The sequence below is a fragment of the Balaenoptera physalus genome, assembly GCF_965194825.1.
Source record: "Balaenoptera physalus genome assembly, chromosome: 1".
Taxonomy (NCBI): domain Eukaryota; kingdom Metazoa; phylum Chordata; class Mammalia; order Artiodactyla; family Balaenopteridae; genus Balaenoptera; species Balaenoptera physalus.
Window position 1 is genome coordinate 193,284,193 of NC_138882.1, and position 24,526 is coordinate 193,308,718.

General features: G+C 56.3%; 1 protein-coding gene across 2 annotated transcripts in view; it reads right to left on the reverse strand.

Moving 5' to 3' along the window:
• AJAP1 (adherens junctions associated protein 1) overlaps positions 1 to 24,526 on the reverse strand; it is a 116,166-nt gene that overhangs the window by 46,005 nt on the left and 45,635 nt on the right. For both annotated transcript variants that reach the window (XM_082469523.1, XM_082469524.1), the window contains exon 2: positions 14,842 to 15,659. In XM_082469523.1, the coding sequence (XP_082325649.1) occupies positions 14,842 to 15,659 (818 nt within the window). The remainder of the gene's footprint in view (positions 1 to 14,841; positions 15,660 to 24,526) is intronic.

A 24,526-nucleotide genomic window follows, 5' to 3' on the forward strand; every position in this document is an offset into this window, starting at 1 on the left:
GCTCTTCAGTTACTTCAAAAAACAACAATAAAATGTTCTCATGGTAAAAGCGTCTGCAATCTCCTTTTAATTTCGGAAGCTGAATCTATGAGTGAGACTAAGAAGAGATACCCAAGGGAGAAGGACATACTTTCTCCTTGGAGGAAAAGGAGGAGTGCAGGCAAAGTTTGATCCAGCCAGGGAGGGGATGAGACCTGCTCAAGGACCAAGCGTCAGAGGGGGTCTGGAGTGTCTCTTCTTCTCTGTGCAACTTTGGATGCCCAGCTCCACCCTGCCCCTGACAGGTGCTCCAGAAATGCTTGTTGCTTCAGGAGGATGGGGCTGCCTCCATCTGGCAGGTGTGGGCTCAGCATTGCAGGACAGAAAGGGCTGGTGTTTTCCTCCTGGGGAGATGCGTCCTCCCCTCTGGCTCTGGCCTGAAAGGCGGGCCTCAGGTTCTGCAGTGCCATCTCCAGCTGCAGAACGGGGAGGCCCCGCATCGTTCCTGATGTCTGGACCAGTGGGAAACATGGCACACCTTCCAGGAATTGATATATCCAGCAGGGGAGACAGCGGCTGGTGTTTTTGCTTGTCTTTAAAATTTGTAAAAATGAGACGAGATCAAGAGGAAGGTAAGCGTTTTCCCATCATCCCGCTTCTTCTCTAGGTGAGCTGCAGATTAATCCCAGCTTCTGGAACAGCTGTGCCAAGCTCGCTGCCTAGAATTCTCTTTCAGTGTCTTGTAGAGTTGTTTTTCCCCCAAAGTCAAAGTCAACAACAAAAGCAACCTTTACAAGAACCTCTGCCCTAAACACGCTGCAGACACGTCTCTCTTCCTCCCCGTTCCTCCTCTGATAGGACGTTAAATAATCCACGTGTGGTCGAGGAAAACTTCCGGAAACTTCTGTCCTCAGGGATGAAGAGCCCCTTCCCTCCGCAGCCATCTTACCAAACACCCCCTCCTCAAGGATTTGCTCTCATGGGGCTACACAGACAGGAGAAAGGAGCTGTATTTGGTTGACAATGGGGGGCAGAAAGAAGGGGGTACTTTTATGGGTTGAACTTTGTCCCCACCCCCAAAAGAGGCTGAAGTCCTAACCCTGAGTACCTGGGAATGTGACCTTATTTGGAAAAAGGGTCTTCGCAGATGTAATCAAGTTAAAGATCTCAAGATGAGATCATCCTGGATTATCTGAGTGGGCCCTAAATCCAATGACAAGCATTTTGAGTGGACTTGTGTCCCTCACAAAAGCTATGTTGGAGTCCTAACCCGCAGGACCTCAGAATGTTCCCTTATTTGGAAATAGGACTTTTCAGAGGTGATCAGGTTAAAGTAATGCCCAGCCCTCATGCTCCAGCTGGACCACCCAAGTGCCCCGGTGAGCGTAGTGACACCCATGGGGACACAGACCCTGTCGAGGGTTCCTCCCATGGGGACACAGACCCTGTCGAGGGTTCCTCCCACTCTGACTGGCTCCCCTGACACAAGAAAATGGAGATCTTGTCAGTGTTGAGGTGAGGAGCCAGGCCACTTATTCATTCACTGGAGGTGCTATTTACAAGTGGGAAGCCGAGATGGCTGAGTGTATTGATTAAGGATCCATCTCTAGGTGTTGATGTGTAATTTATTTCAATAATTTTTTTTCCCCAGGGCACAATAGAACAATGGGCTCCAAGCTGGCCAGGTCAAGAAGGAGCAGGAGACTGGGGGCAGCACCCTTGGGTCCCGCAGGCCCCATGACCATCAGGGGCTGTTGGGGAGATGGACGGGGGTCCTCAGGACAGAGGCGACAGGCCCAGCGAGGCTGGTTCTGATGACAGAGAGACCACAGGACAGTGGGCTGGGGGAGGAGAGGGCCCCGGGCCCAAGGTGGAGAGGAAAACTCCATGAGGGGATATGGCCCAAGATGGACGTTTCCAGGAAAGTTGCTTCTGTGGCAGAGCTGGTGCTAAATTCCGTGTTTCAGGGGGGTTGAGTGAGTTCACTGGGATGGGGCACTCAGTCTCACGGCCACGAGGAAGTGACGCCTGGAATGAGCTGCATGTGGGCCCTTCCCTAGTCGGGCCTCCAGGTGAGCACCTGGCCCGGGTGTAGGAGGTAACCAGGAGCCTGAGAGCAGTGAGACCTCTGCTCCCAGCTTGACACCTCTGGAGCCCAGAGCCCATGAGACCCCGAGCAGAGGACCCAGTGAAGGACCCACAGAACCTGACAAGTAGGTGGTGTTCAGCCCCTGAGCTTGCAGACTTTGTTACACAGCACAGCTGACTATTACAGCCTGGAAACTGGGATGCCTGTAAGTGGGTCTGAATGAGTGAGTGCATAAACAAATGACCATCAGGGTGATGGGTCCAGGTGGACCGTCAGACATGAGGCCTATCCTTCCATGGCCAGGGGTGCCCCTGCCTCAGCCCATTCAGAGAGAAACATCAAGCCCCTGGAAACGTCCATCTTGGGCCACATCTTCTCATGGAGTTTTCCTCTCCACCTTGTGCCCAGGACCCACTCCTCCCCCAGGAAGCTCCTGAGGGACCGGACCCCAGGAGGCCTCCTCTCTCCCCACCACCCTCCCGGCTGCCAGGTTCTTAACTCAGGAGCAGAGAGGTGCCTGTCCACCTCGGGGGGATGGACAGGGATTTAAAGTGTCCCGATGGTGATCAAGATTCCAAGGATAAACTGCAGATGGGAAGAATCAATATCTGGGGATCTGGGCACGAGACTTCAGGATATCCCAGGAGTGTAAAGCCTCCCTGCCGCCCTCCACCTGCTCCAGGTGGGGCTCTGCCTTGCATGGTGCCCACCCCATGGAAGCTCATGGCAGTGGCAGGGTAGAGTAGAGTGTGTTCATTGCCTGGATGCTTCAATTTTCCTCATAATGGACTGGAGGCACCAGCCCGTCCTCAGCTGCTGGCTGAGAAACCAGAGGAGCTGAGATGCTGCTGGTCTTGCATCTGGTCGCCCACGATGGCTCACTGTCTCCTGAGCCTCTGGAAACAGTGCCCAGCCTGATGTCCACTGACGTGTCAGCCCTCCACTGGCCAGAGGTGCATCCCAGTCTTGCCAAGCAGGCAGCTGACCACTGACCACTGTTTTGAATGCAGCACCAGCCCTGGACCTGGGGTCCACACACCCTGAATGTCCACCCATGTCCGGGGACAGAATGTGATTTCCAATAAAGCCTGGGCCTCAGAGGGAAGACTGAGGGACTCGTTTCTAAGACTAGGTCAGAGTCTCAGCCAGGAGCAGGGCCAGTCCTGGTGTGGATTAGAGAAGACTGTTAAAGGGTGCGCTCCAGACGGCCATTCTGTGGCTGGCAGGGCCTCCAGCCTCGGGCAAGGCTCCCACGGAGGAGAAACTGACTCCTACACCTGGAAGGGGCTGACGTTTGCATCAGCTTCGAGGTGGAAGGCAGCAGAAAGATCCTGGGATGCTCTGTGAACTTGGTGATGTTTTCCCAAGAACCGGTTTGACTGGGCAGGTGGAGGCTGCAAGGCCCTGGTAGAGGGGATGCAGGAGTTGGTACAGGGTGGCAGCTGGGATGTACTCTTCCACGTCTGCTGACCCGCAACCTAACCAGGTGAGGACAGCAAGGTTACCTCGCCAGGCGGGGGGCCGCAGGTGGGGGCCGGGTCATGCCCGTGTCAGTGTGGACAGAAGCGGGCTTGCACATTTGGGGGCAACTCTCCCGTGGCTGCTGGAACTTAGAGAAACGTCCAAACCTGCTCTTGACCAGGACCTCCGCATCCTCCCCACTTCCCTGCACGGCTCCAGCCCTCCGTCCCGCTTCTGCCCTTCCCACACTCGGCCTCAGTCTTGCCAGGTGGCCTCTGCACTTGCCCCTGGAAGCCTCGGGCCCACGTCTCCCACCCCCCAGACACCTCCTTCCCACCAGCTCACATGCCCCACCTCCATCCGAGCTGATCTCTGCGTGCACCTGCCCACCGTCTGTCCACGCCTGAGGGGGAAGAGGCTCCTCTTCACGCCCCTCGGGGACACTTCCCACCCGCGCTGGCGCAGGTTCTCAAGTTAAAAGGGGGGGAGCCATCATTGGGAAAAGCAGGGCCTCCCAGACCTGCCTTCCCCTTATCACCTCCGCTCTCTCTACCGAAGCCCAACTCATCCGCCCTCTCCACTGAGCACAGACGTCGGCCTCCGGCCACCAAGGCCAGCCCCTCATCCTTTAAGGACTTTGCCTCCACAGTATCTCTGTTCTCTCCCCACCGTGAGTTTTCATTCTCTGCCGGGCCATTCATGCTGGCAGGCAGTGTGCCTGAACGCTCCCTCGTCACAAACAGCAAAACAAGACAGCAAAGTCCTGTGTCACCTCTGTGGTCCTCTCCCCTCCCCTCTCCCCCTAATCCGCTCCACCGGGGCATCTTCTCACCAAGCCTCCAGTAGTCCACCCCTGACACAGGACAAGGGGGACGGTCCCTTGATTCTCACCTCCTGGCCTCCCAGGAGCTCTGACCCTGGACCACGTTCTCCTCCTCCTCTTTCTCCTTCTCTCTCTCCCTCCCCCCTCCCCTCCCCTCCCCCCTCCCCTCCCCTTCCCCTCCCCCCTTCCTCTTCCCTCTCCCCCCCTCCAGGCTTCCATGTACCACCCTCCTGCTCCCCTCCCCCCCACCTCCTCCTCTTCCTCACACCTCCCGGACTCCCCAGGGCCCTGTGTCCATCCCCGTCTCATGCTACCCACACTCCCTCCAGGTGATCTCAACCCGCCACACCCAGACATCAGAGGGCTTTGAGTCTCCACCCCAGGCCAGATCTTCCCCAGCTGCAAACTCACAAGTCCAGAAATCCGCAGACGTCCCCACCTGGACAGCACACACGGCAGCTTGACCTCGACACGGCTAAAGGGGCTGACTTTCCTTTCCAATCTGTGCCCGCCCACGCTGCCCCATCTCAGTCAAAGGCACCACTTTCAGCTGAAGACACGAGCTGCTCAGACCCAACACTTGGAGGCCTTCCAGGTTGTTCTCTCTCCTCACTTCCCTGTCCGATTCTTCAGTAAGTCCACCCACCCCCAGCCTCCCCTCTCCGCTGGACTGCCTCCATCACCCGCGCTCCTGTCCTTCCCCTACGGTTGCCCTCCAGGAGCCTCTGCAGGACCACAGCGCTCTGTTCACCCCATTACACTCAGGATAAAACCCAGAGCCCTTACGGCCGCCCCCAAGCACCCTGTGACCTTGCCCCAGCCACCACTCTGACCTCCCCGACTCCAATTTGCGTGACCCGCCCACCAGAGCCCTTCTGTCACTCATCACATCACACGGTTTCCTTTGCCTCCACCTTCCATTTCCCCATCATTCCCTCCCTCTCATCATTCGGGTCCTCGGGTGGGGAGGCCTGCCTCCCCGGCCTCACTCACCCACCCACCCCGTGTGCACCCTCCTCGCACGCGTTCATACGTGGGGTTTCCTTATTTGTGTTTGTACGTGTGTCTGTCTGTCTGCTGCCACCAGAGGGGACAAAGACCGTGTGTGTGTGTGTGTTGTCTTCTGAGGTCACTGCAGAGCCTGGAACATAGTAGGTGCTCAGTAAACACTTGAACTGAATGAACAAATGAGTGAATGATGATCTACAGGGATGAGGCCAATGGGAGCTCAAGCATTTTGATCTCTGACTTGTCTGTGAAGCTCAGTTTATACAAAGGAAACTTTCTCCAAGCCCCAGTGGCTCCCAGGGCCTCTGGGCAGCTCTGGCCTTGTGGGGGAGGGGCAGTGAGGGTTGGGCTAATGCTCTCCCCCCACAGGCCTGCCTACCTCTCCAGCAATGCCAGGACTGGGGGCAGATGAAAAAATCTGCAATTTTCCCTACCTCTGCAGGAGAAAATCCCCAGGCACTGCCAACCCCAGCCAGAGCTAATGAAAGCTCCTCCCATTGTAGTGGGTTCAATGGCAGCCCCCCCAAAAGATAGCCATGTCCTAATCCCTGGAACCTGTCGATATGACCTTATTTAGAAAAAGGACCTTTGCAGATGTAATTACATTAAGGGTCTCAATATGAGACCATCCTGGATTATCAGGGTGGACCCTAAATCCAGCGACGGGTGTCCTTATAAGGAGAGACACAGACACAGAAGGAATAAGCCAACTGAGGACAAGGCCGAGATTAGAGGGATGCAGCAACAAGCCAAGGACACCGGAGCGCCCAGCAGCTGGAAGATGCAGGAAGGATGCTCTCCTAGAGCCTGTGGAGGGAGCCCAGCCCTGCCCACACCTTCATGTTGGTCCTCTGGCCTCTGGAACTGGGAGAGAATGAACTTCTGTGGTTTTAAGCCCCCCCCCAGTTTGGGGTGATTTGTTGCTGCAGCCTCAGGACACTCACGCACAGAAGAAAGCTTCTGTGTGCGGCACGCAGGTGAGGGCGAGGCCCAGGAATGCCTAGGACTGCAGCCTGGATTCTCGGGGGGCAGGGGCATCTTGCAATGTGGGGACACATTGGGTTGTCACGATGACTGGCATCAGCTGAGTAAGGCTGCGATGTTACCCGCCCTGCAGTGCGGGGGACAGACGTGCTCCCCCAGAGACGGCCCGTGTGACTGTGAACGTCCTGCCACACATTCAGGCACATTCTGAATGCTCTGAGCCCGGACACCCTCCTTCACCTCCACGTACAGACCCAGAGTATTCTTTGCATGATTTTAAGGAGCACCAAAGTTTCCCAGAATGCAACCACCACACGCATCAAAAGGAAGCTGTATTATTTCTGTCCCCAAGGTTGCAGAGAGCTGCTCACCATTTCAGAAAGTCACCTGCCCTCAAGGCCCAGAAGACACACCTGTCTCAGCTCATGTTGGCATCATGTTCATGGTGAGGTACCGGGGCGGGGGTGGAGGGTGCCTTTGACCACCTCCTTACGCTTCCCAGTGAAGATGTGCACAGACCATCCTTTATCATAAGTAACCTTCCTCTGTGTTGCCTCTAAATCACACTCAGGGCACCACACAAGTGTTTAGAACCACTGCTTTCGGCAGGCTATATTTTCTAGGAAAAGGTAGGTGCGGTGGAAGTGAGTTAAGGGAGCATTTGCAAATGTGTATTCGGAACTCGGGCTGTGCGTCTGGATGGTCAGGGGGCCTGCCCTAGAGCCCCGGCACTTCCTTCTCCTGCCCTCGGGCACCCTCCTCCCAGCCCAGCTTTCTCCAGCTGCCTCTATCCTCCGGGGTGGCTCCTCCTGCCCCGTATCCACAGAGGATGCCAGTGCCCTCCTTCATGCGGATGGGGGATAGAGAAGAGGACCCAGGTGTGCGTCACTCAGGGGCTCTGCCCTCGGCCCAAGGACACACCCCTGGAGTCCTGGCCAGGGCCCTAGCTGCTGGCCTTTTTGGGCAGCGTGTGAAAGCACACCGTGTGGGCATCTGACCCTTCCACCCCCCCGGCCTAGGCTCTGCTGGTGGAGACACCCCGCTCCTGGAGCTTCTTGAAGGCCCAAGAGGACAGGGAAGGTTCTTTCATCGCTGGACCTCACACGTGGCCCAGAAAGTGCAAGCAAATAAGACAATCGGCTTCCTCTCAGACTTAGGACCCCTGTCCCCACCTCACTCAGGATGTCCTGAAGCTTCAGGCAACAGGGGTGTGTGGTAGGGAGGGTCCCCCCAGAGTCACGGAAAGGGCCCTGGCCTGGGGGTGAGGAGAGCTGGGTCCGGGTCCACCCGCCCCCCGACTCTCGATGGCTGAGCCTCCCTCAGCATCAGCACCACCCCCTGCCCCCCAGGCCAGTTTTGAGAACGTGGAGAGTGAAGCCGAGCTTGGAGCATGGCAAGTCCTTCCTGGGCTACTTATTGGGGGAAGGTTGTGTTCCAGGGGGGTCTGGAGAGAAGCAGGCTGTCCTCGTGCAAAGGATGCTCCAGCTCATGACCTCCCCTTGGTGCGACGCCCCCCAAACCACACACGGGGCTGCCGATGTGGCTCGTTAGGGGCTTCTGCTGGGTTTCCGGGGTAGGTCTGATTGCTGAAAGCCTTCCAGGGCAGAGGAAGGTCACAGAAGAGCTAGAACAATTCTGGCTGGGTACCTGCACATCCTCGTCCTAATACCTTCGGGGAGCATTTGAAGGACACAAAATAAGTAGCACTTTCCCAGCACTGGTGCCATTCCATCCCCCAAGTAGCCACAAAAGGAGGTGGACTCCGTCATCAGCTCTGCCCCGGCACTGCTGCAAGCTCCGCGCTCCACCGGGGTCAACACGGTCAAGTCTCAGGACGGCCTCGCAAGGTGGAAAGCATTTCCCAGTTCTGCAGGCAGGGAAGCTGGGGCTCCCCGAGGTCACGCGCACAGTCGAGGACATGCCACTGGCCCACAGGCGGGCCTCCAGGGCCTGGGGCAGGTCCGGTCAAGGCAGGGGCTCTCCCCACCGGCCCCAGCTTTGTCCCCCACACAGCTCCCCAGACAGACTCGGCATCCCTGCTGCCAAAGGAAACTTCTGGAAAGGGAAGCTGCATCCTCTATTATCACTGATTATCATCTCCTAACCACAGACTTCAGGGCAGAGAGTCGTTGAGCCACATCGAAAGCAAAGACCGGAGGTCTGGCCTTCCTGTCTGACCACGTGGCCCGTCCATCACCCGGCAGTCGGGGCTGAGTCTCCGGAACTGGGCAGGGAGCTCTGGGGAGCCCTGACCTTCACTGGGAACCTACCTGCTGCAGAGGTGACGGCACTGTTTCTTCCCCAGGTGTAATCACCTGGGCCCTTTCACGTTAGTCACTGTAACCCAGGACCACTCCTGGGCAGGGGCGGGGGACAGAACGGGTGACGTCTCACCCCAAACAGAGGCTCTGAAACCCCGTCTCCAGCAACCACCCTGCTGACCCCAGAGCCTGCCTGCGCCCGGGAACTGCTGGGCCCACTGCCTGGCCCCCCGGCTGGCTGGCAGGCTGTTGACGCTGTAAGCGGGGAATGCCAAAGCTCTCCAGGGCTCTCCTTTCACTGATGACAGAACAGGAGGGAAACGGCATCAAGGCCGTTCTTCTGGGGCTCGGCAGAAGTACACATGCCTCTCACATTGCTGTATCAGTTCAGAGCTGGACCAGGGACTCCAAGGGTTTTCTCTTCCAGATCCTGTTCTAGAGGTGAGAAGACAGTCCCGGGGTCACCCCCACCCCGGGCTCCCTCTACCAGGCAGGCCTCTGGGCTTCCAGCAGCGCTGGCCTCCCTGGCCTCTGCCCCTGTTCACCCTCCCCGTCCATCAGGACTCTCCTCATTCGCCCCTCCTCCCCCATCTGTGTTTCCAGAATAACACCTGAGCTATTATTGCCTATGTGGTGTTTGTGACATTTCCTCTCGCGTCCTTAACTGTCATCTGTCTCTTGTGCCCTTCCCTGTCTGGCTTTCCCAAAGAGATTTTTAAGCTCCTTGTAAAGAGGGCACAGGGATGGGTTTTCTACCCCCTGGCCCCTCCATGCCCCAAGGTGCAGCATTTAACGTCAACTGAGGAGTGGATGGTTCGCTGTGCAATTGATCAAAAGCCAGAAACTCTGAGACCAGTTCTCTTAACATAGTCAAATAAAAATTCTAAAAATGATGTTCGGTCTAATATTTAATTTCAACACTTAAAAATCATTCCCCTGTGAGTGGATGAAACCATATACCACCGTATCTCAAAAGCATCTGCGAGCGCGGTTCCCGTGGAGGGGAGATGCGTCCTACAGGGGTGTGTCTCCTGCAGCCCCCCAGGCCCTGGATCACCGGAAGCCCCACCGGCACCCTTAGAGGACACTGGTTTCCAGGTAGAGGAGGCACCAATTCAGATCTCTTCCTGCGTCTTCTGAGGGCCTGGGGAGGACAACAGCCCAGGGTGGGTGGAGGGCCACCGCTCACAGGTAGAAAGCGCAGGGGGACGGCCACCACGGTTTGGGATAAGAATTAAAGACACTTCCCGATTCCAAAGTGCTCTCAGAAGGGGAATGAGGCCCTGAGGGAAACAGAGAGCTTAAGAAGCACTCAATGCAGTAAGTCGGAGCAGGAAGCATGTGAAGGGAATAAAAGGAAGCCGGTGATAGAGTCATCTCCAGGAGAACCTGAGGCCGGCTTTAATGAGTCAGCTCATTTATCCACTTGGTGTGAACACAGCTTTGCTCAGCAAAGGCAGGGGAGCGCTCAGGGAGGCTGGACAGGTGCCGGCGCCGTCAGCAGACACACACGATCCCGCCTGTGGCCAGGACGGGTCACCCTCCAGAACCAGAGCTGGCAGGACAAGCCACACCGCATCCATACGGGAAGTCCCAGTGAAGACCCCAAAGACCAGCCTCGCTGTCTACAGAGTTTAGGCTGTTTAGGAAAGCTCCACAAGCTCACTTGTTCGTTGATGCTCTTATCCCAATTAAGCCACTCAAAACTTCTGAAGTTCATGAGTCATTTGCCTCAAATATCTTTAAATTAAGGACGGATTCATTTCCCTGGTAGCAAACACCCAGCAAGGTAATTAAAAGGGGCTCAGCATTTAAACCGCCATCGCAGCTTTAAACAGAAGGGAAGGAGCATGTCTCTCTCCATTACATCTGCTTCTCTCTCCCTTCCCCTCCGATACCGGCATTTAGAAACTACTCCATCATCATGGGACTTGATCCCAAGGTCTCCCCGCTCCCAGTTCAGGTCATCTGACCATCAGGGTGAGAGAAGACGACACCAGGCCCTCCCACCAAGAGGACAGTGAAGGCCCCCTGGTGACAAGGACAAAGCAACCTGGAAATCATCCTTGGAAACACGTGAGTGGATTCCAGTGTAAAAATTACCAGGCAGAACTGGGAGGACATCTGAGCCATCACATCCTTGAGCTGCTGGGTGTCACGAATCTGTGATTGATCCAGATGGGGACAAATCTCGAATGACAAGGGGGACCCTGGCCCTCCTGGGCAGTGCACCTTCCCGGAGTTGTGAACACAGGCAGGTGGGGAAAGCGTCAGACGTGTCTGTGCAGGCAGGAGCCGGGGGCCAGCAGGCAGGGTCGAGGAACGTCAGGTCTGGGAAATCTTTACTGAGCACGAACTGCAGGCCAAGTGCCCAGGAGATCCCGCAGTGAGCAAACGCGGGGACTGAGACCAGCTGGCTTAAACTGCCCACAGCTCCCTTTACGAGGCTGAAGATTAAAGCCCAGGAAATGACTTTCCGTTTCTCCATTTTTCTCCTGGGAGACACTGTAATTCCAGACTCAGAACACAACCAGCAAGAGAGCTGTCACTGGAGAACAAAGCTTCACCATGGGGAGCCCTCTTTTCCAGACCTCAGGTGAAGGGCTGACCGTCTGACGCTCAGCCTCTGCCAGCACCATGTGAGGCTGCAGCTCAATGCCTTGGTGAAGGCCTGAGCCAGGTGATTTTCCATCCCAAGCAGTTCCTGGCTAAGCATCATCTACACCTCTGCTCGGAGCACCAAGGTCAGGGATGAGAGTCTGGGACCTCATCAAATGAGCTCACCATGGAGCAGTAAGCCGGTGACAGCACATCATCACAAGGACAATAATCATCACTGTCATCACCGTCACCAGCATCACCAGTACCACCAGCACCATCATCTCCATCATCATAATTACCATCGTCTACATCATCTCCATCAAAACCATCATCATCACCATTTTCATCATCACCACCAGCACCATCATCTCCAACATCACCATCACCATCATCACCACCACCATTATTTCCATCATCGTCATCATCATCATTATCATCATCTCTATCTTCATCACCACCACCATCATCATTATCGTATTAACAGCAGCATCCATGTCCTGAGGAACCTTTATGTGCCAGGCACTGAGCACCTGGCATGTACTATCTCACTGAATCTTTACAACATTATGAGATTTTTTAATTCTGTAATTCCCACTGAGGCACAGAGATAAGAAGCAAGCTGCCCAAGTTCACACAGCTAATACAAATGAAGCCAGGAATTGGCAGGCAGGCTGTGGCACTCTCAACTACCACACTAAAACTAGGAGAGATTTCCCAACCGCTTTATGTGGAGCGTGATTCCCGCTCCACGTCGAGTGGGCCCTTAGACAATTCCAGCAGCTTTTCCATATAATGTTAGCTCCTGACAGATTTCAGAGTGCCCCAAATCACCAGCCACCTGCCCTTTCTACACCCGCCAACGCCTGTGCTATGGACAGACAGGAAAGTTTAGACATTCCCCTTCTAAACATTTCTCTACAGAAGCAAAAATAAAACAGCTTCCCAAATCTGATTCCAAAGACACTTCTTTGGACAACAGAATTGACTTATCAAATTCTTCATATCACTTCCTAAAGCCTTAATTCCAGACTTTGCGGCACCCCCCAGCTGTGAGTGGGCAAATCTGGGCCTGTTTGTCCTTGACACCTGTAACCCTCTCTTCAGAGTCACTCTTGCTGGGTATAAAAACATCTGGCGCGGATAGAGGATTCTTAGTTGCCAGGCACCGTGTTTTGTACTTGGGGTTGATTTACTGAGACTTCACAGCAACCATTTAGGAGAGATATTTCTAAACTTTTATAAATGAAGAAATGTAGTCAACAGAGAAGAGAACTTTCCCAGGGTCAGCCAGCTACGTGCAGCAGAGCCCAGATTCACACGCAGATCTGCAGCCTGGAAGCACGTACCGCTCACCGTGGCACGCAAGGCCCCCCAGACCACAGCTCTGGGATCCCCAAGACCACCCTTGCTGCCTTAAATCCTGTCGGAGAAGTGTGAGTAGCAGTCATACTCCAACGAGTTGGGGGGCCTAGGTCTATATCTGCTGACTAGGGTGATTTGCAGGACCCCTGCCTGGGCTCTCAGTGCCCTGGGGCCTGGATCACTTATGTAGGACCAGCTGAGCTTTGATGAGCCCAGTTAGGGGCATCAGCATGTCCTCTCTTTCCTTGCCTTGAACTCGAAGCTGAGGATCACTAGCTGCCCCTACTCAGCATCCAGCATCACTTCCCAGAATGAACATTTCTCTGCATTAGAAACAAACACACATACTTTCCCCCTTTTAAATTTGTTGTGCTAAACAAATTAATCCAGCAGCAGATTATATTATGAAGAACCATAAATCTTTTCCAAGATAAGCATCTGTCAAGCTGGATTAGCAATATCCAATGTACTACGAATTAATTTGCTAAGCCTTATAACGCTGTCCCGGGCATTTAACTTTAGTAATAACAAATGTAATTTGGAAGAAATGGTAACTCGTTTTCTCATCCATGTCTATATAGTACGTGACGTAGGCAGAGGAGATGACAATAAATGAATGCACCACTAAATTCTATTATGATGATGGCTTGCGAGTTTATCGAGGTAAAAACGAATGCTTTGTAAACTGCTCTTGGGCGCCTGGCACGGAGAAGATGAATGGCAGGGACTGTGTGTCTCCAGATCCCAGAAGGGGGCTATGTGGAAGACAGCTGAGGCACAGCCCTGCAGACCCTCTCTCGTGACACCCCCAAGTTCACAGCCTCCGTCCCTCCATCCCGGCCCCCGGCCCCTGGCGTTGAGATGGAGCTTGGCTTTGCTTCCACAGATATGTTGCTCTCTAGGGAAGAATGACGCAGAATAAAAACTGAAGTTCTCTTATCCAGGTGAAGGAAGGAAGTAGGTCATGGAACAAAGGCCACCCACTCCATGGAAACCTGTCCAACTACTGACCATACCCTGCCTGCCGGCCGGGATACAGAATCTGGTGCACACACAGAGTGCAAGGGACAGCATGGCAACCTGGCTGCGGAGGGACCCTGGGGAGCAGTTCTCTCTGTCCTCTGGGTTCTGCAGAGGATCCGTGTCAGGTCCAAACCCTGAGGAAGTGGAGAAGCAAGCCGGGGGTGGAGGAGGCTGCACGGTGCCCCCACCCCTTTGGGCTCATGCCCTGGAATTTGCATCCTGTTTTGCAAGTCAGCAAATACTGCTGCTAGTCTAGGATGTGCAGGCACGGACACAATCTGTAAACCTGGGAGTCATGGTGGGGCATAGGGCCATGGCTTGTTCACAGAAGCCAAGGATGCTGGCAGTGGGTGGGAACACAGGGGTCCAGGATTCTGTCTGTCCCCTGGCCGGCCTGAAGCTGGGTACATGCAGCAGGCCTATCAGTGAAGGGACAAGCTTTGGCCTGGGAGATTTTCAAGGACTACTCCTTTCGAAGCAATTGGAGGAGTTACAGGAGGAGAGAGAACAACAAAACGACGTTGCAGCGAGATATTCCAAAGCCAAGAAACGCTAGTTGTCTACACGCACCTAAAATGACACGGGCAGAAGAACCAAAGCCACTTGTCTGATCTCCATCCTCCAAACACCTCCTAACCCACCTTCAGGGACAAGACACCCCCCAACCTGAGTCAGGGCGCAAAGCCTCAGCTAACACCACAGGAAGCTCCTCCTGATACAGGGCCTCAGGCTCTCCTGCTGTTTAAGGTAACTGCTAATTCTAGGCCAGTCTGGCAGTTGCCCCTCCTTAGGGCCATACCCTTGAGGGATTTTGAAGACGCCACATACCCTGTCTCCATCAGCAGATGTGCCCACATCTAACTCCCAGGCTGGCCCAGGAGCTGAAGTTCTGCCATTGAGGAAGATGTTTCCCTGTGTCTGGTGGGGCTCAGACACCCCTACACAGGCAGGGTGGGTACAGTGCCCACTTCAGGTCCACCTCTAAGGAGAGACCCTCTCCCTGCTCCGTTCCAGCAGCTAGAAGAGCCTGGCCCTTCCTTGCAGAGCACAACCCAGATTTGCCAAGACATATACATGTGCAAGTTCACAGACACACAGCGCCCCATCTTCCCCTGAGGGGCTATGGCTTTAGGTTCCCTGCTGGGAAACGAAGAGTCTCACAAAACAGCATTCCCCAGGCACAGCTCAGCATCCCTCCTAAGCCACACACCCCCCCAACCCAGCCCCAACCAGAAAAGAGGTGGGCGTACCTGAGGTCTCCCCCAGAACCCGCGGGGGCTTGCTGACTTTGCCACTGTCTCTGCTGGGACTGGTGGAAGGCTCCGTTGTGCTTACCCCAACCGGTTTCCCACTCCTGGGGTCCAGGGGCTCGGTGACCCCCTGAGTCTGCAGTGTCACGGAGGTGGCCGTGGTGGCTGTGGCGGTGGCGGTGGCGGTGGCCACAGCTGTCTTCCGCGTTTGGAAGATGGAGACCTTGGTGGGGCCATAAACGCCTGGAAATGTATTGGATTCCGGGGCCTCCTCCTCCCCCGTGGGCCCCCAGGCAATGAACTCCGTCTCCGTGGTGGGCCTGCTGCCTCGGAAGTCAAAGCTGTTGAAAGCGGGCCCCTGCAGGTGCCTCTTCCCCCGCCGCAGGAGGGCCTGCTGGTCCGTGGGAGCTCCACTGCCCCCAGCAGAGGAGGACGAGGAGGAGGAGGAGCCCAGGGAAGGGCTGGATTTGGCAGCAGCTGGGGGCTTGGCCAGCCCCGCTTTGGGCCCCAGAGCGGCCACCTGGTCCCTGGGTCTGTGCGCCCGTCGGGCCCGGGGACTCAGCATCTGCCCGTGACTGTGACCACGCTCCAAGCGGGGCGGCCGGGGGCTCCACACAGGCGCTGGGACCCGGGCGGGCTGTCCGCTCTTAAAACTCCACACGCGGGGCGGCCGGTGGGGCAGCCGGGGCAGCAGCCGGAACTCGGGGCCCTGGCCCAGGGACTCACACGCGGGCAGATCCAGGGCGAGCTGAAACATGGCTATAAGGATCCAAGCATGGCTTCCTAGAGAGCAGCCGGGCCAGCGGATGAACATGGAACTGCGTGGGAAAGAGAGAAAAGCATCAGTGGGGGGGCCTCTGCCTGGGGGGCTCTCTCCACCCCCCACCAGGACGAGGAAATGCTCTTCTTGTAATAAGCGCTAATCCCAGCTTCCAAAGGGGAATGAAACCCTTCATTAGTTCACTTCAAAGGCCGACTCGAGCGCGGTCTGTTAGCATCTTAGAAGCACAGGCCAAACCCCATGCGCTCAGGACCCGGCTTCCCCTCCAAGGAGCTTGCCTGCACATGGCCGGCTGAGGACAAAGCGTCCGCTTACAGGAGGGAAACCGAGTCTCCAAAGCCCCCATCGGTCAGCTGAAGAGATGACCTCACGGGCCTTCCATCCCCGCTTTGCTGTGACCCTTAATAAAACGGAGGCACCAAGAGGGGAGGGAACGGCAGGGCTGGAACGTGGTCCACACCCTGGGTCCAAGGCCGGGCACTTCCCTCTAGGTCACAGACGTTCGCGGTCCGCGGTGGGTGACGCTAAGCCTGCAGCCGGCAGGGCCGAGGTTTGGAGGGACGGGGGTTTCAGCCTGTGGGGCTTCACGTGGAGCAGAGTCCCAGGATCCACTGCTCCGGGCCAGGCCCCGCGCTCTGCCAGCCCCACCCTCTGCCGCCTCGTATCTCAGTTGAATGTGCCGATTTGAAAGCAGGCTCATGGCCTCAGATGCCGTTACACACACACGGGGAAAGCTGCTGGTTTGTGGCCTCCTCTGGATCTCGCTCAGGAAAAGACACGCTGTGGGGAAGCTGAAAGTCCATCAAGGCGCCCAGTCTGCCCAAGTGCTTGTTCTGCTGACATTTTTCTCCCGTGCAGGTGCCCTTGGGAACCCTGTCGTCCACCTCCTCAGCGCAGGAAGGCTGGGGAGGGCGCACCTGCATGGCCTGGCAAGGGCAGCGAGGCTGAGCACGCCCTGGGCCCGGCGAGGATAGAGCCAGGGGGGGATGCAGTGCACATGGAGGGTGGGGGGACCCGGGCCCCGCGCCCTGCCGCCGGCTTAGGGAACTGAGGACCTGGGACAGGCGCCCTTCGAAGTCAGAGCTCGTCACCAAGGCCACGTCTGGAAATTGACACGAAGCCAGAACTTAGGGATGGTCGCAGGTGGGGGTGGGAGAGCATGTGCTTTGCACTGAGTCGCCAGCCCAGAAACACTGTGGAACCAGGCCTGGGGAAGCAGAGTTTGGCAGGTTTTCTTCCAAGGGTGTCACGTGACTTTCAAAGGGACTGAGTCAGTCCATGTCTGTGTGAGTGTGTCCACGTGCCTGGGGCTGACTTTTCCCTCACTGACACTTAGGAACGTGCTGTCCCCCCGGAATGTTGAAAGGAAGAAACTTGTATTAATGAGCACTAATTGCCGAAAAGGACAAATCCTCAAATAATAAGGCCCCAGGTTTTCAATCAGAACGCAAGTGCTTAACTGCAGAAATTAGGAACTGCTCATCATGCTAATGCCTCCGCACCAAGAGGCTGCCGGTGTGCGATTTCTCTGCACAGCCAGCCCCGCGTGGTGCAGGGACCAGGCCAGCCTCGCTGCACACGGAGATTTAGGTCGGCGCAAGGTGCCCCCAGGCGCACACCAAGGGCGGCTCCTCTGTGGCCACAGGTGGCTCAGTGAGGGGGATGCCTTAGAAGCTCAAGTTCTCCCACCTCTCTGTGCATTTGGGCACGAGTCCAGCCCTCAGGGAAATGAGATGCTGCTCCCCACAGGTGTGGTGCCTCGGCCTGGAGGTCACCACTGGCCACCATCAGGTACCACAAGGCACTGCTGGGCACCCCCCTGCCTCACCATGTCCTCCCAGGCTTCACCAGGTCCCACCACCTCACCAGGCCTAACCAGATCCCTCCAGACCCCACCGGTTACTACCAGAAACCCCCAGACCTCACCAGGTATTATCAGGTTTCACCAGGTAGGACCAGGTCCCACTAGGCACCACCAGGCCTCACCAGGCCCCCCCTGGTACCACTAGGCCTCGACAGGCATCCCCAGGAATAACCAGGTACCCCCAGGCTTCACAGGGCACCACAGGTCTCCCTATACCCCACCTCCTCACCGGGTCCCACCATACCCCACCAGTCACCACTAGGCTCCACCAGGTACTACCGGAACCCTCAGGCCTCCCCAGGTACCTGCAGACTTCACCAGGCCTCCCCAGGCACTCCCAGGTACCACAGTCACACCAGGCCTCACCAGGCCCCACGAGGCATTACTAGACGCCACCAGGTAGCACCAGGCCCTGCCAGGCAGGCTGAATGAACAGCAGTCACGCAAACCTGCCTGCCGCCACTACCTGGAGCAGCGTCGCCCCAGGAAATTAAAACCGCCGCCCCTGAGCCTGTGCCTGCCTGCCCCGCACAACTTCACATGCAGGATAGTTCTGCCATTTTCCACCAATCATGAGCTGTAATTGGTTACCATGGAAACCCTTCTTTTTCCACGCCACCCAGCTGTTATGCAGAAAAGCCAACCCGTCGCAACAGCGGGAAGAGTTAGATTTGTTTTTCCTCTTCAAGTCCATTTTCTTTCTTTTTGAACTGGTAGATTTGTTCACAGAGGGAAAATAAAGAGGCAGGTGAACAGGTCAGGACAGAGGCTCCACCCACACCCAGGAGCCAGGAAATGCAGGGCCTGGGGTGGGGGAGCAGAGGGAGACCCTCCCATAGGAAGGCCAGGGACCGATTCCACGGCCTACAGGGGACCCATCATTTGTCTCTCTACAGGGGCCAAAGGCCCCAAATCCTCTGCTCTATCACCAGGCCTGCTGCCTCTGTGCGCAATCTGGACCTTCCCGCACTCCCGTGGGGGATCCCCTGGGGTGAAGACGCATCTTGGTGGGAGAGGATTCAGCCACATCTGCGAGGACCACGTGAGGGGCGGCCAGTGACCTCTGTCCTCATCCCTCCGGCTGGTCCTGAAACCAGGCAGGACCCCAGGAACACTCTGCAGTGTCCCTCTGACACTGCTAAGCACAGGGCTGGGGAGCCCCCAACTCCACATTCGTTTCACGGTTAAGAGGTTCTTGGAGGACCACTCACAGATCCTCTCACCCAGGAAGGCATCCACGGTGCCATCAGCCATTTTTCAAGATGGCATAGGACCCCACACATCTGCAGGGGTGGCCTTCAGAGCCACTAACCATCAGAGCCAGCGGGTGACATGCCAAGGAGGCCAGGCCACGGTGCAGGCCGAGTGTGGCCGGCTTCCCCAAAACTCTGGGGCATCCACAGACGCTTTACGAAAGTGCCACCGCTTCAGCCCCACGAGGATGGCTACAAACAGAGGGACAATTCCGAGTGCTGGCGAGGATGTGGGAAGACTGGAAGTTTCGGGCATCGCTGGTGGGAATGTGAAACGGTGCAGCCATCAAACAGTTTGGAAGCTCCTCAAAGTGGACCCAGAAATTCCACTCTTGGGTGCAAAAATGCATACACGAACGTTCGCGGCAGCATTATTCATAACAGAGGAAACTGGAAACAGTCTCAGTGTCCATCAGCTGATGAGTGGGTAAAGAAGGGTGGTCCAGCCCTACAGTGGAACGTTATTTGGAAAGAAGTGCTGATATACATTACCACGTGGATGGACCCTGAAAACGTCACAAAGAAGCCAGTCACAAAAGGCTACAGGTTGTACGATTCCGTTTACAAAAAATGCCCAGAAGCAGTCAATCCACAGGGATAGAAAGTAGATTGGTGGCTGCTGGGGGGCTGGGGGCAAGGGGGGTAGCAAGTGACTGCTAATGTTTACAGGGTTTGCTTTAGGGGAGATAAGAGTGTCCCGGAATTAATGGTGGGGACAGTTGCACAACCTGGTGAATACATTAAAAGCACTGACGTCTACACTTCAAAGACGTGGATTTTAGGGTATGTAGTTTAGATCTGAAGGCGTGGATGTGTGCCGGGGTAGTGGGTAGACAGACTTGGGGCACACTGCATTGCGTCCTAATCCTGTTCTCTGACCCTGGCAGGTGGGAGGAAAGAAAGGATGCTGGGGCCAGAGCCGGCCTTGGCAATGGACGTGCAGTGGAGACTTCAGATTCGTCCACACGATCCTTGCTTGAGCGCTCGGCTGCCGCGTCTACACCCCGTGACAGACGGGCCCCGGATTGCTCCCCCCCTCGGCAACATCCCAGCCTAGACTTTCAAATGAAGAACAAAAGCCCCCAGCCACCCCCACCTGATTGCTCCCAAATTGGGAACTACTGCTCCATCCCACTTTATTTTCTAGTTGGCAGCCTTTTTGCTTCTCTCCCTTTTAAATTTTTATTGAAATCTTTTTTCCCCAAGAACAGTTTAATAAGATTCAGCAAATTGAGATTCAATTTGATACCTTCTGTATATTTTCTTCACTGAAGAAAATCACTGTCAATTAAGGGAGACAAAGACATCTCTTCCACTTAAGGGTGCGCTTTGCTCCGAGCAAGGAGTTTGCAGGGCTGCCTTCTGCGAGCAGCTGGTATCCACTTGCCAGAGCACTGGGGCTGGGCCGGAAGTTTATGCAGGAGTCTGCACGGCGCAGAGACCATTCCGGAATCTCCAGGACGGGGCAGAACCTGAGAGGTGTCCGACAGGTGGCCGGCCTGTCCCAGCCCTGCCACTGGCAGTGACAAGCACCCCACGTACAATCCCAGCATTGGGTGACTGAGGAAGACCCCCACCCGTGATGTCTCGCTTGGGCTTGCCATCAGCTTGTTCGGGGGACAAGCCACAGTGGGAACAATCCTGTTTGAGGTTGGCCTGAGCACGGGCTTGTTGCTTCCACTCCGCAAGCCCCAGGTTTCCATCCTTATACGAGATGGTTGGAGCAGGTGGCACTGAGGTCTCCTCATCTTCTAAGAAGAACCGTGCCTCTGTGATCAATAACGGACAGGGTACAGCCTGAAATGACTCCGAGGACACAGGTGGGACAGACACACATGTGCTTCCTCCAGCACAGAGCTGGCTCTGGGGGAGTCCGTGTTCCTATGTGGATGTCACGAACCCCCTGCAGACATGGGCATCCCTTCACCTGGAGCCCCTGCTGAGTCTACCTGCCCCTCCTCAGCATGACCCTATGTCCAGACCCCACTTCTGTTGGTTTGTTTGTTTAAATAAGCTTTTCTTTTTAGAGCTGTTTCAGATTCATAGAAAAATTGCACAAGGGCACCGAGAGGTCCTGTGTACTCTTCTCCCAGAGGCCTCGATGTGAACATCCCACATCACCATGGGGAATTTGTCAAAACGAAGGGAAAACACGGGTCCATGATCATGAACCAAATTCCACACTGTATTAGGGTTTCACCAGCTTTCTGTTCCAGCATCCCACATAACATTAGCCATCACGTCTCCTCGGGATCCTCTGGGCTGTGATGGATGTTCGGACTTGCCTTCTTTCGATGACCTTGACAGTTTTGAGGAGGACAGATCAGGTAGTCTGTAGGCTGTCTCTCTACTGGGATTTGTCTGGTGTTTTTCTCTTGGTTAGACTGGGGTGATGGGTTCTTGGGAGGAACTTCAGAGGCGCAGCCCTCCTGTCACATGGTATCGGGGTGCCTGCTGTCAACACGACCCACCTCTGCTGATGACCTCAGCCACCTGTGGTGTCCTGTCTGCCAGGCGTCTGCACTGAAAAGTGATGACCCTCCCCTTTCTACACACTCATCTTAGGAAGCAGGGCCCCAAGCACAGTACACACTCTGGGGGGAAAACCCACTTTGTTTTTAACTCCTCAAACCTCACCAGTTTTGCAGTCAAGCCATGGAATGGGACAAATCTAAGGAAGCCACTGTCCCAAACGAAGAGGATGGTGGGTGACAGGCAGGACTTTCCCTTCCTTTAAAACCTATGTTCCAAGTGCTTTCGGGGTGTGGGCTGGCAGCGAGAAGCTGGGGTGCTCCAGCTGTGGGATCTCCACTCAGGGAGCTGGAGGGAAGAAGTCATGAGATTTGCTCTCAGGACGTTCAGAGATACCCCCTCTCCTAGAGCCTGACAGACAGATGCTGCTCTTCGCAAAGACCAGAGACCAAGGGGCGGCAGGCTTGGGGTCCAGGATGGATGGAGGAGGCAGCAAGCCGTCTGAGGACAAATCCTGGACCCCAAAGCTGTGGCTAAGGGGAGACGGCGGCCACACTCAACTCTGACCTTTGGGCAAAGTGAAACTCCCAGTAGGTGAGCCTTTGTTTCACCACCACATCTTCTCCTGACAGAAGGCACATCCCACCAGGAAGAGACATTCGGTTCTAGGTGAGAAGGGAGAGCTTGGGGCCTGGTGGGGGAAAGGTCCTGGTATCCCTGATTCCGTGTTGCCCCAAGGTCTCTGCCCTGGAGAGAGCGGGACGCGGCCTTCCAACACCATGAGATATCCATCTCCCCCCGCCCTCTCTATAGGACCCTCTGGTGCCCAGGAGCCCTCGGGGGGGCCTCTTTCCAACCCGTGTCCCCCCAGCCCCCCATCACCAACAGGACAGTGCAGCAGGGGCTCTGGCTACATTTCAGGAGCAGAGACCCGCCCTCCCCTCTCACGGACACAGGTGGCTCAGCCTCTATCCCCCCGCACCAGCTCAGGAAGGGAGCAGAGCACGCGCTTTCTTCTGGAAAGCAGTAACTGGTTCAATTTTCCTAATGAAACAAACGCAGCCGTGAACCACTCGACTGGTGCTCCCAGCCCGATGTCACTGTGATGTCCTGTAGGAGCGGCTCCGCACTTGGCCCCAGGACCCGTGGGGATTAAAGCATCCCTCCCTTTCAGGAAAGGCACTCTGGGTGCCTAGGTTTTGGTCATCCGTGGCCCCAGTGGATGTCGGGCGCACACGTGGTTTCTGACACGGAGAAGGAGCAGTTCAGGAAAGAAACCTCCAACATGACTAGATGTCTCTGGCTACTCTCCTTCCCGGAATGTGGGGTCAGCCCCGGGGGCTGGGGTCCTCTTGACACCCTCCTACTCCTGGGTGCCTTGCAGTGGGTGAAGCACAGGGAAACCAGTCTCCTGACAGACCCCTTTGTCCTGGAGCATCTGTGGGTGGGTGTCTTCATCCCAAACCCTCATTACCCAGGTGTGGACAACAAGAGACCCACAAACCAAGGGGCCTGGCTGGGGTCGCCACGAGTCCAGGACTCAGGGACTTATGATCTCTGTGCTCAGAAACTAGGTCCCAACACCCCTAGACCTGTGGGGACAGGGACACACTAGAAAAAGCAGAGCAAGAACAAACCCGCTATAACCTGTAACCACGGTGACTCCACTCCCTGGACAGTCTGCACAGAGGCTCCGCCCACGGGGAGGCGGCTGGGTGGGTGCTGGACCTGAGCAGGTGGGATCCACGCCCCTGGATCTCAACCTCATCCAGCTGTCAGGGCCCTGCAGGTCCCAGGGAATTACTTCACAAGCTCTTGCGGAAGACGATAAGCCCTGGCACGTCAGTGACGCTGTACGGTCCTTGCAGTGCATTCACACCATCGGTGCTCCCACAGGGGCAATCATGCCCCCATGGGACGTTCGGCAAGGTCTAGAGACATTCCTGGTTGTCAGCAGCTGGGGATGGAGGCACTGCTGCTGGCATCTAGTGGGCAGAGGTCAGGGAGGCTGCAAAACATCCACGTGCACAGGACAGGCGCCCACAAAGACTTATCCAGCCCTGACGGTCCACAGGGCTGAAGCACACAGATGGTCTGCTCCTCCTGGGGCCTGGTGAGGTGGGAATGACCATCTTTATCCCCAGGAGGAGAGAGACTTGGAAATGACTAATCCACACAGGCTCCAGAAGCGGCCTTGTGTGGTGGTGACAAGCCGACCTTGTGTGGCTACTTGATTTCCAACCTGCTAGCTGCGTGAGCTTGGGCAATCAGTGGAACCTCTCTGAGCCTCAGTTTCCCCACCTGTAAAATGGGGTGAACGTGGGTACCCACACCACAGTGTGTCACGGGGACTCCATGGTGAGTGCTTTAGGCTCAGCTCCCAGCCGTGGTCCCTCCGCTCCCCCCGTGGCTGTGGATGGCACCCAGGGGCCCATCTTCCCTCCCCGGGAGCTCCGGAGGGGGGCGTCTGCAGAACTCGGAGCACGGGGGCTGGTGCTCACAGGCTTCACAGGTGCTTGGAGGAGACTGAAGGATAGCAACGAGCTGGCATTCTGGTTGCCTGGGCAACGCGCCCGCAAGCATTCCGGAGGAGTGAAGTGGTGACAAGCAGTGGGTGGGTAGCCCTGTGGGTGGGAACGCTCTCTCCCCAGGAATGGGGAGCAGGGCTTCTGCGTGTCTGATGCTACAGCCCCTGCCGACGTGACCAGGTCCCCACTGCCCTCTTGCAGCCTTGCTGCTGCGGGACAGCAGGCAGGCCGTCCAGGAACGGCAGCCCCCAGCCACCAAAGTGCCCCCAGCCCAGCTGGTCCTCTCGGCTCAGCTACTGACCCCCCAACATGGTGTCTGTTCCCTCTCTGGGCAGCACCCAGGATGTTACCGGCAGCTGCCCCAGCGGCTGAGGAGCGTCCTCGGATCTGCCAGCCCGCCTTGCCAGGTACCCTGGGCCATCCCTCCCATGCTTCCTCTGCAGGTGGGGGCAAAGGTCTGAGACAGGCCCCCAGCATGAGCTGGTCCATCCCGGGGTCAAGCCTGTCTTCTCCATATCTCTCTGGGCAAAGGCAAACAGACATGAGCTGGGCGAGAATCCTGATTTCAGTAACCATCCCCACCACCGAAGCCAACTCAGAACAAGGTCTAGAAGACCCTGGAGAGGCAAAGTCAATTCTGCAAATTCCCGCCAGTGGTTCTCAGCCCAGCCCTCACATGAGGACCACCTCGTTGGGGGACAGGATGGTTACAAAACTCTGAGCCTCAGCTCCACCGCAGCAGACCCACTAATCAGCATCTTTGGGGAGGAGGCCCAGCATCAGTAAC